General features: G+C 53.2%; 1 protein-coding gene across 1 annotated transcript; it reads right to left on the reverse strand.

The window, feature by feature from the left end:
- Nucleotides 1–308: 308 nt before the first annotated feature.
- Nucleotides 309–9,320, reverse strand: AP2S1 (adaptor related protein complex 2 subunit sigma 1). Its single transcript, XM_045986688.1, has 5 exons — nt 9,185–9,320; nt 5,282–5,431; nt 1,244–1,357; nt 810–869; nt 309–668 (listed from the first exon to the last, which is right to left on the reverse strand). The coding sequence occupies exons 1-5, from the start codon at nt 9,185–9,187 to the stop codon at nt 567–569; spliced, it is 429 nt and encodes a 142-aa protein (XP_045842644.1). The 5' UTR covers nt 9,188–9,320; the 3' UTR covers nt 309–566.
- Between the last annotated feature and the right edge of the window lie 3,557 nt (nt 9,321–12,877).

The following is a 12,877-nucleotide window of genomic DNA, read 5'->3' on the forward strand; positions in this document are numbered from 1 at the left end:
GTACTAACGGTCCTTTCCTTGGGATCTTGTGAGGTTTGGGGAGCTGATCCTTGGGAACGCTTGGTGTTGTCAGGTGCTGGCCAGGAGTGTTGTTATTTTAGTGGCCAATGCCTAGGGTCTAAATCTGTCCCCCCTTTCAGGCTCTGGGGCCCTCTAGGGGCAGCAGCAGGTTTGAGCACCCTTGGGTGGCCAGCCTTCCCCAGGCCGAGGGGTGTTTGTCCACCGGCTGACAGATGCCCCGATGGCAGGGCGGCCCGAGGGTCTGCGGCTCCTAGGTCCAACAGGCCAGCACTCAAAGACACAGGCCGGGCGGGACCACGGGTTTATTGGGGGCTCCACACACGCACTCACAGCGTCACACAACAACGGCACGGTTACTCTGTTCACACGAGGCGGCCTCCGCCTGCAGCCGGGCCCAGAGGCAGTGGGGTGCAGTCCCCTCCCCGGTGGCCCAGGCCCAGCTGGGGCCTTCTTCCTGGCCTGGGGAGGGCAGGCACCGGGCAGTCCCCGGCCCGGAGAAGGGGGCAAGCAGGGAGCGGGGGCCGGGCCGGAGGGGCGGGCCGCCCTCACTCGAGGGATTGGAGCATCAGCAACTGTTTCAGCACCTTCGTCTGGCTGGTCTCGCGGATCTCACCGGCCAGGAACATCTCATCCACGACCGTGTAAACCTGAGCAAAGGGAGGGTGCGGGGAGACCCTGGCGTGAGAGAGGGGTACCCCCCACCCGCAACTCCCACTCCTGCAATGGATGCCGGTCTGGACCCCGGAAGCCCTGCCCTCCCGGCCCCTCCTCTTCCCCGGGGAGCCCACCTTGTAGAAATTGAACACCAGGTCCAGTTCACAGACATTGTGGAAGTACTCGTTTAAGACCTGGGGGAGAAGGCAGAGCCGGTGAGAGCTGGGCGGAGGGAGACGCTCTGGACGGGGGCCAAGGTCACCATCAGAAAGAGATGGCAGAAGACCAGAAGAGGCACCAAGAGGAACTGAGGGAGGGGGAGGGAGAAGGAAGAGACAGCGCGACGAAGACAGTCAGAGGCAGAAACAAGAACAAGGACGATCAGATAGCAGCCGAGGAGGGCAGAAAAGACAGACTGGACAGAGGAGGAGGGACAAAGAGGCACCATGTGCGCCCAGGGAAGCTGCCCGGGGAGGGGGTGAGGGGGCTGGGCAGGGGTCTGTGCACTCTGCAGGGAGACAAGGCGTGTTCCTGGCGCCCCTGAGCCCCGGGGAGCCCGCCCGCACACCTCCACGAAGTTGTGGATGGCCTCCAGGTAGGCCAAGTTGTTGTCGTTGACGTCCACGCAGATGCAGAAGTAGAGGCCGGCGTAGCGTCGGTAAATGATCTTGAAGTTCCGGAACTGTGGGGCAGAGAGGCTGTCAGCAACGGGGCATGCCCAGGACCCAGCGGGCTGGGCAGGGTCCTTCACCCCACGCGTGGTCCCTGAGGCCCTGCTCTGTCTGGCCCTGTGAGGGGGACACCGTGATGACTGACACAGGCCTGGCCCTCCCCTGCCGGGGCTCCCGGTCCAGTGGAGAGAGAGTCATCCTCTGTCATCCCTAGCGTGGCAGCTGATCCAGGACGGCTTCCTGGAGGGGGGCATCCAGACTGAGACCTGGAGAAGGAACAGGAGTGCTCCAGGCCGAGGGAACAGCTTGTGAGAAAAAGCCCAGAGGTGAGAGGGAGCTGGGCTGTTCCACGATGCCCACCATGGCTCCCTGCTTGTCGCCTCTGGAGACAGTCACAGTCCTTAGCCTGTAACTAACATGCCATCATCACACAGATGCCACCCGTGAGGCAGGCTCTGTGCAGGGCAGTGTGGTCACCGCCTGGAACCAAGCCAAGCCCAGCCTGACTTCGAACTGAACTGTAATACAAAACAGAACTATTTCTACACTAACGAACGCACACACAACCCAGGAATAAATATGTACGGACCAAGGACCCAGACTCTAACCTTATGCACGTGGGGAAGAAGATTAAGAGACAGAGATACAAACAGGCACACTGGTTTGCTAAGCACAGTGTCTTCGGCCCAAATCGGCCAAGTCTCCCGCGCTGGGTCTAGGCGCGTGTGTTTTGTCGCCACCTGGTGGCAACGGCGAAAGCCAACATTACTCCCTGATGTTCAGGCCTCTTTTTTTTTTCTCCCCCCAGCTCATTCTGTTAATTTCAGGATGTTTTCTGACATTATTGTAGTAATTCCCGCACATAACCCGCGGATTAATAAGCATGTATCAGGATGCAAACTCTAATGTTTTTTTTGTTTGTTTGAGGTAGGCTCCACACTCAACACGGGGCTGGAACTCATGACCGTGAGATCAAGAACTGTGCACTCCACCGACAGAGCCAAGCAGAAGCCCCCCCCCCCTTTTTTTTTTAAACTGATACAGACGCACAATCAAATGTATGAAGGTCCCTGCTCTGGAGGAGAGGATTTAAGACAGGCCGAGAGGACGGGAAAGCCATCTGGAGATGCCACCACCGACCATGACAATGTCACAGGTGACCCTGCGCAGCACTCCGGTTTTTTTTGAACTTGAAATTCTCCCTCTCCCACTATCGCCCTCCCTGCTTGTCCCAACACTTCGGTTGTCACTGTGCGGGCTTCTCAGGGACCCGCCCCAGACCTTCCGGGCTTCCCGGCTACATCGTCCAGGTGAGTCTCTTCCTGCAGGCTGGGGCAGGTCACCCTTTTGTCCACCCCCCGCCCCCCGCATGCCATTGTGTCTATGTCCCCAGGCGTCACTGTCTGGGAATGGGTCGGTCTCCTCATTGGACTCGGAGCTGGGGCTGTCACCACTGTGTCCCCAGCAGGACCCTGCACAGGAAGGGGTCCACACCCTGATCCCCAGACTCTGTGGACAGGAGAACTAACACGGCAAAAGGGGACTTGCAGGTGTGACTCAGCTAAGGATCTTGAGATGGGGGGGGGGGACCCTGGATCTTCCAGATGGGCCCAGAGTAATCACAAGGGTCCCCATAAGGGAAAGAGGAAGACAGAGAGTGTGGCTCGGAGAGAGAGGTTTCAAGCAGCGGGTGAGGGCAAGGAAACGGACGCTCCCCAGAGCCGGCAGAGGGAACCCAGCCCTGCTGACCCATTTCGGACACGTGCCCTCAAGAACCGTTTATGACAACGAATCCGTGTTGATCTGAGCCACTACGTTTGTATAATCGGTTAGCACGGCAAGACAGGAGAGTAACAGAGGTACCAAGGAACGTGTATGAATGAACAAACGAGAGGAAGAAAGTCTGGGTGGCCTAGGCCTTTCTTGCTGGCTACTCATCCTTTGGTTTTGCTCTCACAAGCCCTCCTCCAGGAAGCCTGCCCTGACCTCAGTCTTGTAAGAGAGACATTATTTCGTGTCTCCTCCTCCTGACAGTCCCCAGTTCTCTCTTGTCCCCCGCAGCATTCCCTCCACCGGGAAGCCCTCCTGGACCCTCAGGCTGAGTCCGGTGCCCTCTCCCAACCCCGCCGCTCCGTCCCAGCCCTACCCTCTTGGGGTCATCATGATCTGGGGACAGGTGTGTGTCGCTCACCGGGCCATCTCTGTCCCCACTGTGAATGGAGGCGCGCTGGGAGTCGATGGTGAGTAAGTGCAGGGATGAAGAATGAATGAGTGAATGGCCTGGCATCGCGAGGAACCTGAGATCTGGGTGTCAGGCCCCCATGTGACATTCTCACCTGACCCGCTCCCGGTCCCTTGGCGCTCGGTGTAGGAGGCCACATGGCGCTGGCGGCAGGACACCCCAGGGGAGTGGGCCTGCTCACTCTGCCGGCTCACTGCCCCCCCCCACTCCCCGCAAGGCCCCTCATTCCATCCTCCTCCTGGAAACCCTTTTCTTTCTTTCTTTAAGATTTTATTTATTTATTTGACGACAGAGATCACAAGTAGGCAGAGAGGCAGGCGGCGGGGGAGGGGCAGCAGGCTCCCCGCTGAGCAGAGAGCCCGATGTGGGGCTCAATCCCAGGACCCCGGGATCATGACCTGAGACGAAGGCAGAGGCTTAACCCACTGAGCCACCCCGCTGGAAACTCTTTTCTCTAGGCTGTCGGGACCCCCCAGTCTGCTGGTTTTTCTCTACCTCCTCACCTCCCACCTTTAGACATGGCTGCTCTTCTCTCCGTTGCTCGCCTCTGCCGATCGTCCCTCCCCTCGTGAGTCCCATGGCCTTCCTTGTCCCCTGTGTGCAGAATCTTCCACGTCATGGCATCCCACCCCCTCCCTGCACTTGGCCTCACCACCCCCTCCTGGCTTCTCTGCCGGGGTGTGAACAGACGCCTCACTCCTGGTCCTCATCCTCAACTTGTTCTTGCCTAAACTGGTCCATGTCCTCCCTCTGCTCAAAAGACTCCCGAGGCTGCCACCTCACTCACAAGAGCTCCAGTCCTCCCTGCAGCCCACGAGACCCTGTGCCATCTGTCTCTGGTATCTCTTTGACCGTGTGGGCCCCCCTTTCTGGCTTACAGCACCTTAGCCATGCTGGCCTTCTTACTACTCCAGGAATGCCCCGGTATGTTCTCACCTCAGGACCTTTGCACTTGCTGGTCCCTGAGTCTGGGGTGCTCCTTCTCAGATATCCTCTCCTTCTACTCTTCCAACTCCTTTAGGCCTCGGCTCCACTGTTACCTTTCCCAGACTTACTACAGAAATCACTCACACCTGCATTCCAACCCACTAGTGCACGCAGCCCAGCCCCTCCGTCTCCCGCAACAGCGGCTTTTCCTCCCTGGCACCTCTTACCACCCGCTAGACGCTGTCTTTACTCTCGGTCTCCCTCCGACCAGAACATCAGCTCTCCCAGGGCAGGGACCCGGGCCCAGAACAGTGCCTGCTATACAGCAGACACCCCAACAAATGTGTGTTGAATTTATGGGACACAGCCCAGCTGATGCCAGGGAAATTAAAGGCAGAGCCTTCTTGATTTAAGGGGACCAGAGAGGGACAGCAGGGTGGCTCAGGCAGTTAGCGTCTGCCTTCAGCTCAGGTCATGATCCTGGGGTCCTGGGATCGAGCCCCGAGTCCCGCATCAGGGCTCCTGCTTGGCAGGGAGGCTGCTGCTCCCTCTGCCTGTAGCTCCCCCTGCCTGTGCGCTCCCTCTCTCTGACAAATAAATAAAAAATCTTTTAAAAAAATAATTAAAAATAATAGATGGATAAGTAAATAAATAAAAGCATGTTGAGGGAATGTACGTAGGAAGGAAAGAGGGTCTGCGGGTTTGCGGTGGTCAGAGGCTGGGCCGGGCAGAGGAAAAAGGCGAGTGGAGGGGGGCAGGGCATCACCTCCACAAAGTTGGTGTGTTTGGCATCTCGGACAGTGACCACGGCGTGCACCTCCTCTATCAGCTTCTGTTTCTCGTCGTCATCGAACTGCATGTACCACTTAGCCAGGCGCGTCTTGCCCGCCCGGTTCTGGATGAGGATGAAGCGGATCTGGGGGAGAGGAGGAGGAAGAGGAAGTGAGAGCAGCAGGGACAGCTGCTGGCCCACCCAGCGGCCCCACCCAGCCCTGCTGGGTAAGTAGGGTCCCTGCCCTCTGTCTCCCGATTTCTCCGTGGAGCCTGAATCCGGTCCGGCTGGCCTGGCCACACAGTTGCGCCCCAGGTCCCAACACCCCAGGGGAATGACTCCTTCCACAGGTCAACTCCCCCATCAGCTCCAGGGCCCCGAGGAGGCTGGGGCTCCACTATCCTCTGCTTGACCTTGGACAAAGGGTTCGCCCCCTCAGGTCAGTTTCCCCACCAGCAGAATGAGTTCCCTTAGAGGATCCCCCTTAGCCCGGTGCCTTTTATTTATTTATTTTTAAGATTTTATTTATTTATTTGACAGAGAGACAGCCAGAGAGGGAACACAGCAGAGGCAGAGGGAGAGAGAAAAGCAGGCTTTCTGCTGAGCAGAGAGCCCAACACAGGGCTCTATCCCCAGACCCTGGGATCATGACCTGAGCCGAAGGCAGACGCTTAACAACTGAGCCACCCAGGCATCCCCTGGCAGGGTGTTGTGCAGGTTAAAATGTTTATAAACTTAATTCAGTAGCTGGCACACAGCAGGCTCTCAATAAACGTTTGAGTTTCACGGGCGCCTGGCTGGCTCAGTCCGAGAAGCCTGCGAGTCTTGATCTGGGGGTTGTGAGTTCGAGCTCTGTGTTGGGTGTAGACATGACTTAAATAAGCAATAACTTAATAACTTAAATAAGTTAAACTAAATTTAATAACTTAAATAAGCAAAAACTTAAAAAAAAAACTGTTTGAATTTCAGACTTCTTCGGTCTGAACCGGAGAGCCCCCCTTTTCTTCTTTTTACTTACCAATTCTTTATTTTTATTTTTATTTTTTTTAAAGATTTTATTTATTTATTTGACAGAGAGGGATCACAAGTAGGCAGAGAGGCAGGCAGAGAGAGTGAGAGGGAAGCAGGCTCCCTGCCAAGCAGAGAGCCCGATGCGGGGCTCGATCCCAGGACCCTGAGATCATGACCTGAGCCGAAGGCAGCGGCTTAAACCACTGAGCCACCCAGGCGCCCCTACTTACCAATTCTTTAAAATTCACCTTTTGGAGATGTATACGGTTCAGTGGATTTTCATATACTCATACAATTGTGCAAAAATCACTACTAATTCCAGAATATTTTCATCACCCCAAAAAGAAACCCATCCATTAGTAGCCACCCCCCCCCCCCCAGCCCCTGGCAACCAATAATGTTTCCGTCTCTACGGCTATGCCTGTCCTGGACATTTCATATAAACAGAATCATGTAATACGTGGCCTTTTGTATTTGGCTTTTTCACTGGGCAACGTTTTCTAAGTTCACCCACATTGCAGCTCGTGTCTCTGCTTCCTTTCTTTCTATGGCGGAATTACGTTCCACTGGATGGATAGATGGTTTTGTTTATCCATCCATCAGGAGACAGACGTTTGGGTCATTTCCACTTTTTGGTGATTGTGAATAAGGCTGCTACTAATATTCGTGTACAAGCTTCTACCTGGATGTATGTTTCCACTTCTCCTGGCTACATACCTAGGAGAATTGCTGCGCCATACAGTAACGGTACATCTAACTTTTTCAGCCACTGCTAAACAGTTTCCCGAAGCACCTGTCACTTCTCGAGTGATGTAACTGCTTGGTGCGATGAGATAAAAACAAGGTATGAAAGGTATCCAGAATGGTGCCTGGCTCAGATCACACACTCCATGTTAGCTGTGTCTATCAGCAGTGAGGGCTAGGAAATTTGTTTTTATGATTCTGAAAAGCCAGGTCAACCCTCCAGCTATGAACAGGGAACAAGTTAATGCCAGAAGTGCTTAGCACAGCGCCCATTACATCCTGAGCGTTCCATACAATGCACTATGATGACAGAGACACATTTGTCCAAGTGGCTAAGCACAGAGACTCTATGAGCCTGAATGGATCCTGGCACTCCTGGCTGTATGTCCTTGGGCAAGTCACTTAGCCTCTCTGGGCCTCAGTTTCTCCTTCTGTATAGTGGACGTAAGGAGAGCACCTCCCTCATAAGACAGCCCCACGGGTTAATAAACGTAAGGGGTGTAGCACAGTGACCAGCATACGCTAAATGTCACACAAGTATTCCTTCTTAGCGGTATTATAATTCACCATCATTTGACTTTAAGAAAACCAAGGTCCAGGGTGCCAGCGTGGCTTAGCTGGTTAAGCATCTGCCTTCAGCTCAGGTCATGATCCTGGTGGGGTCCTGGGATTGAGTCCCTAATGGGGCTCCCTGCTCAGTGGGGGGTCTGCTTCCCCCTCCCCCCACTACTCTTTCAAATAAATGAACAAAACCTGAAGAAGAAGTAGTAATAGTAGTAGTAGAAGAAAACCAAGGCCCAAGTTCATCCAGGTAGGAAGCCTGTCTCTGGGCCCAGTTCTGTTTGAGACAGGCATGTGTTTACCCAGTTGAAGAAAGCAAGGCTCAGAGAAAGGAAGTCTCACAGCCACAAAGCACAACTGGGAGTCCAAAGGCTTTGCTCAGGACCCCCTTACCCTAGCTTACCCTCTGGGAGCCCCTACCTATTCCTGGGAGTCCACTCTCTTTCCTAAGCCTCATTCTCCCATATTCTATCCCCCCGCCCCCAACCAATCAAGCAGGACAGGAACAGGATATTACACTCTCCTTCCAAGAACCCCTTCTGCTGAGCCATGGAAAACCACTTCCCACCAGGCCAGGGATCCTGGGTAGGAAGGGAAAGGCCACGGGCCTGGCGGGGGTGTGGCAAGTGGGGAGGGAGGACCCCCACCAGGATGCCACAATCTGGGGGCAGAGCCAGAGACATAAGGAGCATATGGAAGGAGACCCAAAAGGGAGAGGCCCCGCCTCTTACCGGCAAATTCCCTCCTAACACCTCTTCCTGTTTCTTCTCCCAGTTAGAATCTCTCCATCTCTGGGAATCTACCCTGACAGGTCCCTTCCCTCCTGCGGCCTCACCCCTCTGATGTTCCCTCTGGATGCCCCCCATCCTTCCCTGTCTCCAAGCCCCCTCCCCTCACGTTGTTCCCCTTGACTTCCAATTCCTGGGTTTCAATCCCCTCTCTCATGCCTCAGAAGGCCTTTTACTTGGGATATCAGTCCTCCAATGCCAAGGCCTTCTCCCCTGTTCCAAAGGTCACATGTTGCCTTCAAGGACCCTGTTTGTGGGGGAGACTCCCTCCTTGTTCTGACACCCACCACCATTCATCTCTTTTTCCAGCTCCCTTCCCAAAGAATCCTTGCTTCTGGTCCAAAGACCCACGCTGGGCACGGGGGTGGTGGTGGTGGTGTGTGTGTGTGTGTGTGTGTCTCTTGAGACGCGTCCTTCTCTTGGGACGTCTCCCTCCCCATCTCCAAGTCCTCCCCGCCCCCACCTCCGAGATCCCGCTTCTCGAGTTGCCTCCCCACTTCAACCCCCATCCTCTCAGTCATCTCCAATGTCTCCCTCCCGCACAGCTCTCTCCCCTCGGCACCCCGTCTCTAATGTCCCCTGGCTTCGAGACCCCCGGTGCACTCCTGCGCCCGGAATCACCTTCCAGCTTCCCCCTCCCGGGCCTTGGGTCGGCCCCGATCCTGAAAGCCCGCGCCCGGCCCAAACCATTGCACCGCGGCAGGGGAGGCTTGTCAGTACCCGACAGAGCCTCGAGCACCTGCACGTGGACCCACCCTCCGCCCGGCCCCCACGTGGGCGCGCCCCCCGTTACCATGGCGACCCCCGTCCGGACCCCAGCGGCCCCGGTCCCTCGGCTCCTGGGCAGCTCCGGCTCTCGCAGCAGTTAGGGGACCCAGGACTAGAGCGGACTTCCGGCAGAAGAACTCGCCCGCCCTCTCGCGCACAGGTCACTGGGAATTGTAGTCTCAAGAATGCGTTCGCTCCCCCCGGCTGCAAGCCTGGGAAAAGGGCCGGTCCCGCTTCCCAACATGCCGCGCGACTGTCCTTTTCCCACTATACGGTACTGACCCTGAATGCATGCCGGGAGTTGCGGGTGAAAGTCTCTTCCCGAGGACTACAATTCACGACATTCGTGACAGCTAGCAAAGGGGAGTTGCATTTTGGGAAATGTAGTTCCTATGGACCTGCATCCACCCCGTACCCCCATCCCCGCCCCCCCATGCCGCTACCCCCCCCTCCCATGCCGCCCCATCCTCCCAAGGCGAGAAGGGCATGCTGGAAATAGTAGTTTATTTTATTTTATTTAAAAAAAATTTTTTTTAAAGATTTTATTTATTTGACAGACAGAGATCACACAAGTAGGCAGACAGGCGGGGTGGGGGGTGGGGGGTGGGAAGCAGGCTCCCTGCTGAGCAGAGAGCCTCTTGAAGGGCTCCATCCCAGGATCTTGAGATCATGACCTGAGCCGAAGGCAGAGGCTTTAACCCACTGAGCCATCCAGGCGCCCCTGGAAATAGTAGTTTAAAGTAAGACACTGCGCTGTGGGAGCTCTAAAGGTAAGTCTTTACACATTCACCTAGTGCTTTGTTTAAAATATGTTGAGCGTTTCCCTGTGGGTGATGGACAGTGGGTTAAGAGAACGTTTTCGAGAGTCAGAACTGCGTACAAATCCTGCCATTGCAATTCCTAGCTGGGGGACTTTGGGACAACAACTTCCCGTCTTAGTTCAATTTCTTCATCTGTAAAGAGGAGGGATCAAGGGGTCACCTCGGTAGGGTTGTTTTAAAGCTTCGCTAAGTTTCCAAAGTACTTATCCATTGTGTTTGACATAGAGCAAGCGCCTAATAAATACTAGTTAATATCATGAATGATCATTGTTAACATACATCAGATAGTAGGGGGCTTCTTACATCTATCCAGAGGGTGCAAGTTGTCTGCTTTCAGTTACTCAAATAGGCCAAATGCTTTCCTAACTCGGGGACTTTCCTTTACGCTTGTTATCCCCTAGAAAGCCTTCCCTCATTCATTCTGTGGCTGGCCCCTTTTCTTCCTTTACCTTTTTTTTTTTTTTTTCTTCCTTTACCTTAAACACCACTTCCACAGACCTGTATAGAGAATCCTTCTTTATACAAAGGTCCCCATCTCCCACCCCCAAAATTCTATGGGCTAGTTTTATTTTCTCATAGTGTCACTGGGGAGATCCCATGATCCCCTGAAGCTCAAGAAACTCCTAGAAGCTTCTGCCTAACTCTCAATTTCATCCTTTAGATACTAACTAAAGAATTGCTGGAAGAGGAAAAGAAATATTTGAGAACTGGGGCACCTGGGTCTGTCTTTGTCTCTGGTCATGATCTCAGAGGCCTGGGATCAAGCCCTGCTTGGGTCTCCCTGCTGGGCAGAGAGCCTGCTTTTCCCTCTCCCAGTCCCCCTGCTTGTAATGACAATTTTTAATGATTTTACTTGGGGTGTGTTTGATGTATGTTGTCTACATCTCCCATTAGGTGGTTGAGGGCAGGGACCCTGTGTATTAGTGTATCTACATCATCTAGAACATGGTAATGTGGTAAGCACTCAATAAAATATTATTATTAATACCAAGGACAGGGGTGCCTGGGTGGCTCAGTGGGTTAAAGCCTCTGCTTTCGGCTCAGGTCATGATCTCAGGGTCCTGGGATCAGCTCTGTATCGGCCTCTCTTCTCAGCAGGGAGCCTGCTTCCTCCTCTCTCTCTCTGCCTGCCTCTCTGCCTACTTGTGATCTGTCTGTCAAATAAATAAATAAAGACTTTTAAAAAATACCAAGGACAGGGCGCCTGGGTGGCTCAGTGGATTAAGCCGCTGCCTTCAGCTCAGGTCATTTCTCAGGGTCCTGGGATCGAGCCCCGCATCGGGCTCTCTGCTCCGCAGGGAGCCTGCTTCCTCCTCTCTCTCTGCCTGCCTCTCTGCCTACTTGTAATCTCTCTCTCTGTCAAATAAATAAATAAAATCTTTAAAAAAAATATACCAAGGACAGACTTAACCCTAATAAAAACAAAGCATATCATAGAACAATGTAAATTAAAAGTACAGTATTAACAGAAGAACCAACATATAGCTATGGATTTATTGCAAGGGCAAAAAGTGTTAGGGATCATTTCTGTTTTGTGCACTGCTCTATCTCTAAGAGGGTTGGGACTGAGATAAGGTAAACAAGGTGCTCAGGGTGTAAAATTTAAAAAGGCACTCACTCCTCGGGGCTTACCCAACTCTTGCATGAGCCTGAAAGTGAGAATCTCCTTGAAATTTGTTCCCTGGACACCTCACTTGCCTCACCTTAGTTCCAACCCTGAATTCTGGTGCTCAGCTTAGAGCCTGGCACGAGTCTGGTGTTCAGCAAACAATTACTGAATGAATGAATGAATGAATAGGTATATATATAAAAAAAAAAAAAAAGACACTCTCCCCACCCTGACAACATTCATGGTCCTGCAGAGGAAATAAATGTAAAGGACATTATGCAAATAAATTTAAAAATTACTCGGCAAACGATAAATATTTCTTATCTCACACCGTTTCTGTGGGTCAGGAATTTGGGAGCAGTTTAACTGGGTGGTTCAGGCTTGGGAGTCTCTCATGAAGTTGCATTCAAGCATCAGCTCTGGGAGAACCTGGGTGGTTCAGTCAGCCAAGTGTCTGCTTCAGCTCAGGTCATGATCTCAGGGTCCTGGGATCCAGCCCCAGTCTTCTTATCCCTCTGCTTCTCCGCCTACCTCTCTCCTTCTCATGATGGTGGTGTGCGCTCTCTTGCTCTCTCTCTCTCTCTCTCTCTGTGTGTGTGTCAAATAAATAAATAAAATCTTAAAAAGAAAGACATCAGCTGGGAATATAGTCATTTGAAGACTTGATTAGGGCTGAAGGATCTTTCTTCTAGATGGCTCACTTCTGGTGTTGGCTGATTAATGCTGGCACTTTTTTTTTTTTTAGATTTTATTTATTTATTTGACAGAGAGAGAGAATGAGTGAGCTCACACAAGCAAGGAAAGCTGCAGAGGGAGAGGGAGAAGCAGGCTGCCTACTGAGCAGGGAGCCCGATGCATGACTCAGTCCCAGGAGCCTGGGATTATTATAATTTTTTTTAAAAGATTGTATTTATTGGGCGCCTGGGTGGCTCAGTGGGTTAAGCCGCTGCCTTCGGCTCAGGTCATGATCTCAGGGCCCTGGGATCGAGTCCCGCATCGGGCTCTCTGCTCAGCAGGGAGCTTGCTTCCCTCTCTCTCTCTGCCTGCCTCTCTGCCTACTTGTGATCTCTCTCTGTCAAATAAATAAAAAAATAAAATCTTTTAAAAAAAAAGATTGTATTTATTTATTTGACAGAGAGACAGAAAGAGAATACAAGCAAGGGGAGTGGGAGAGGGAGAAGCAGGCCTCCCGCTGAGCAGGAAACCCTATGCAGGACTCAATCCCAGGACCCTGGGATCATGCCCAGAGCCAAAGACAGACGCTTAACTGACTGAGCCACCCAGGCAC

Source organism: Meles meles, chromosome 19, assembly GCF_922984935.1.
Source record: "Meles meles chromosome 19, mMelMel3.1 paternal haplotype, whole genome shotgun sequence".
Taxonomy (NCBI): Eukaryota; Metazoa; Chordata; class Mammalia; order Carnivora; family Mustelidae; genus Meles; species Meles meles.

Excerpts from the sequence above, each read along its gene's own strand:
- AP2S1 (XM_045986688.1), bottom strand. Across the intron at positions 1,358-5,281 it reads AACACACCAACTTTGTGGAG|TTCCGGAACTTCAAGATCAT; the intron begins GTGATGCCCTGC and ends TCTGCCCCACAG. Across the intron at positions 870-1,243 it reads CCATCCACAACTTCGTGGAG|GTCTTAAACGAGTACTTCCA; the intron begins GTGTGCGGGCGG and ends CTTCTCCCCCAG.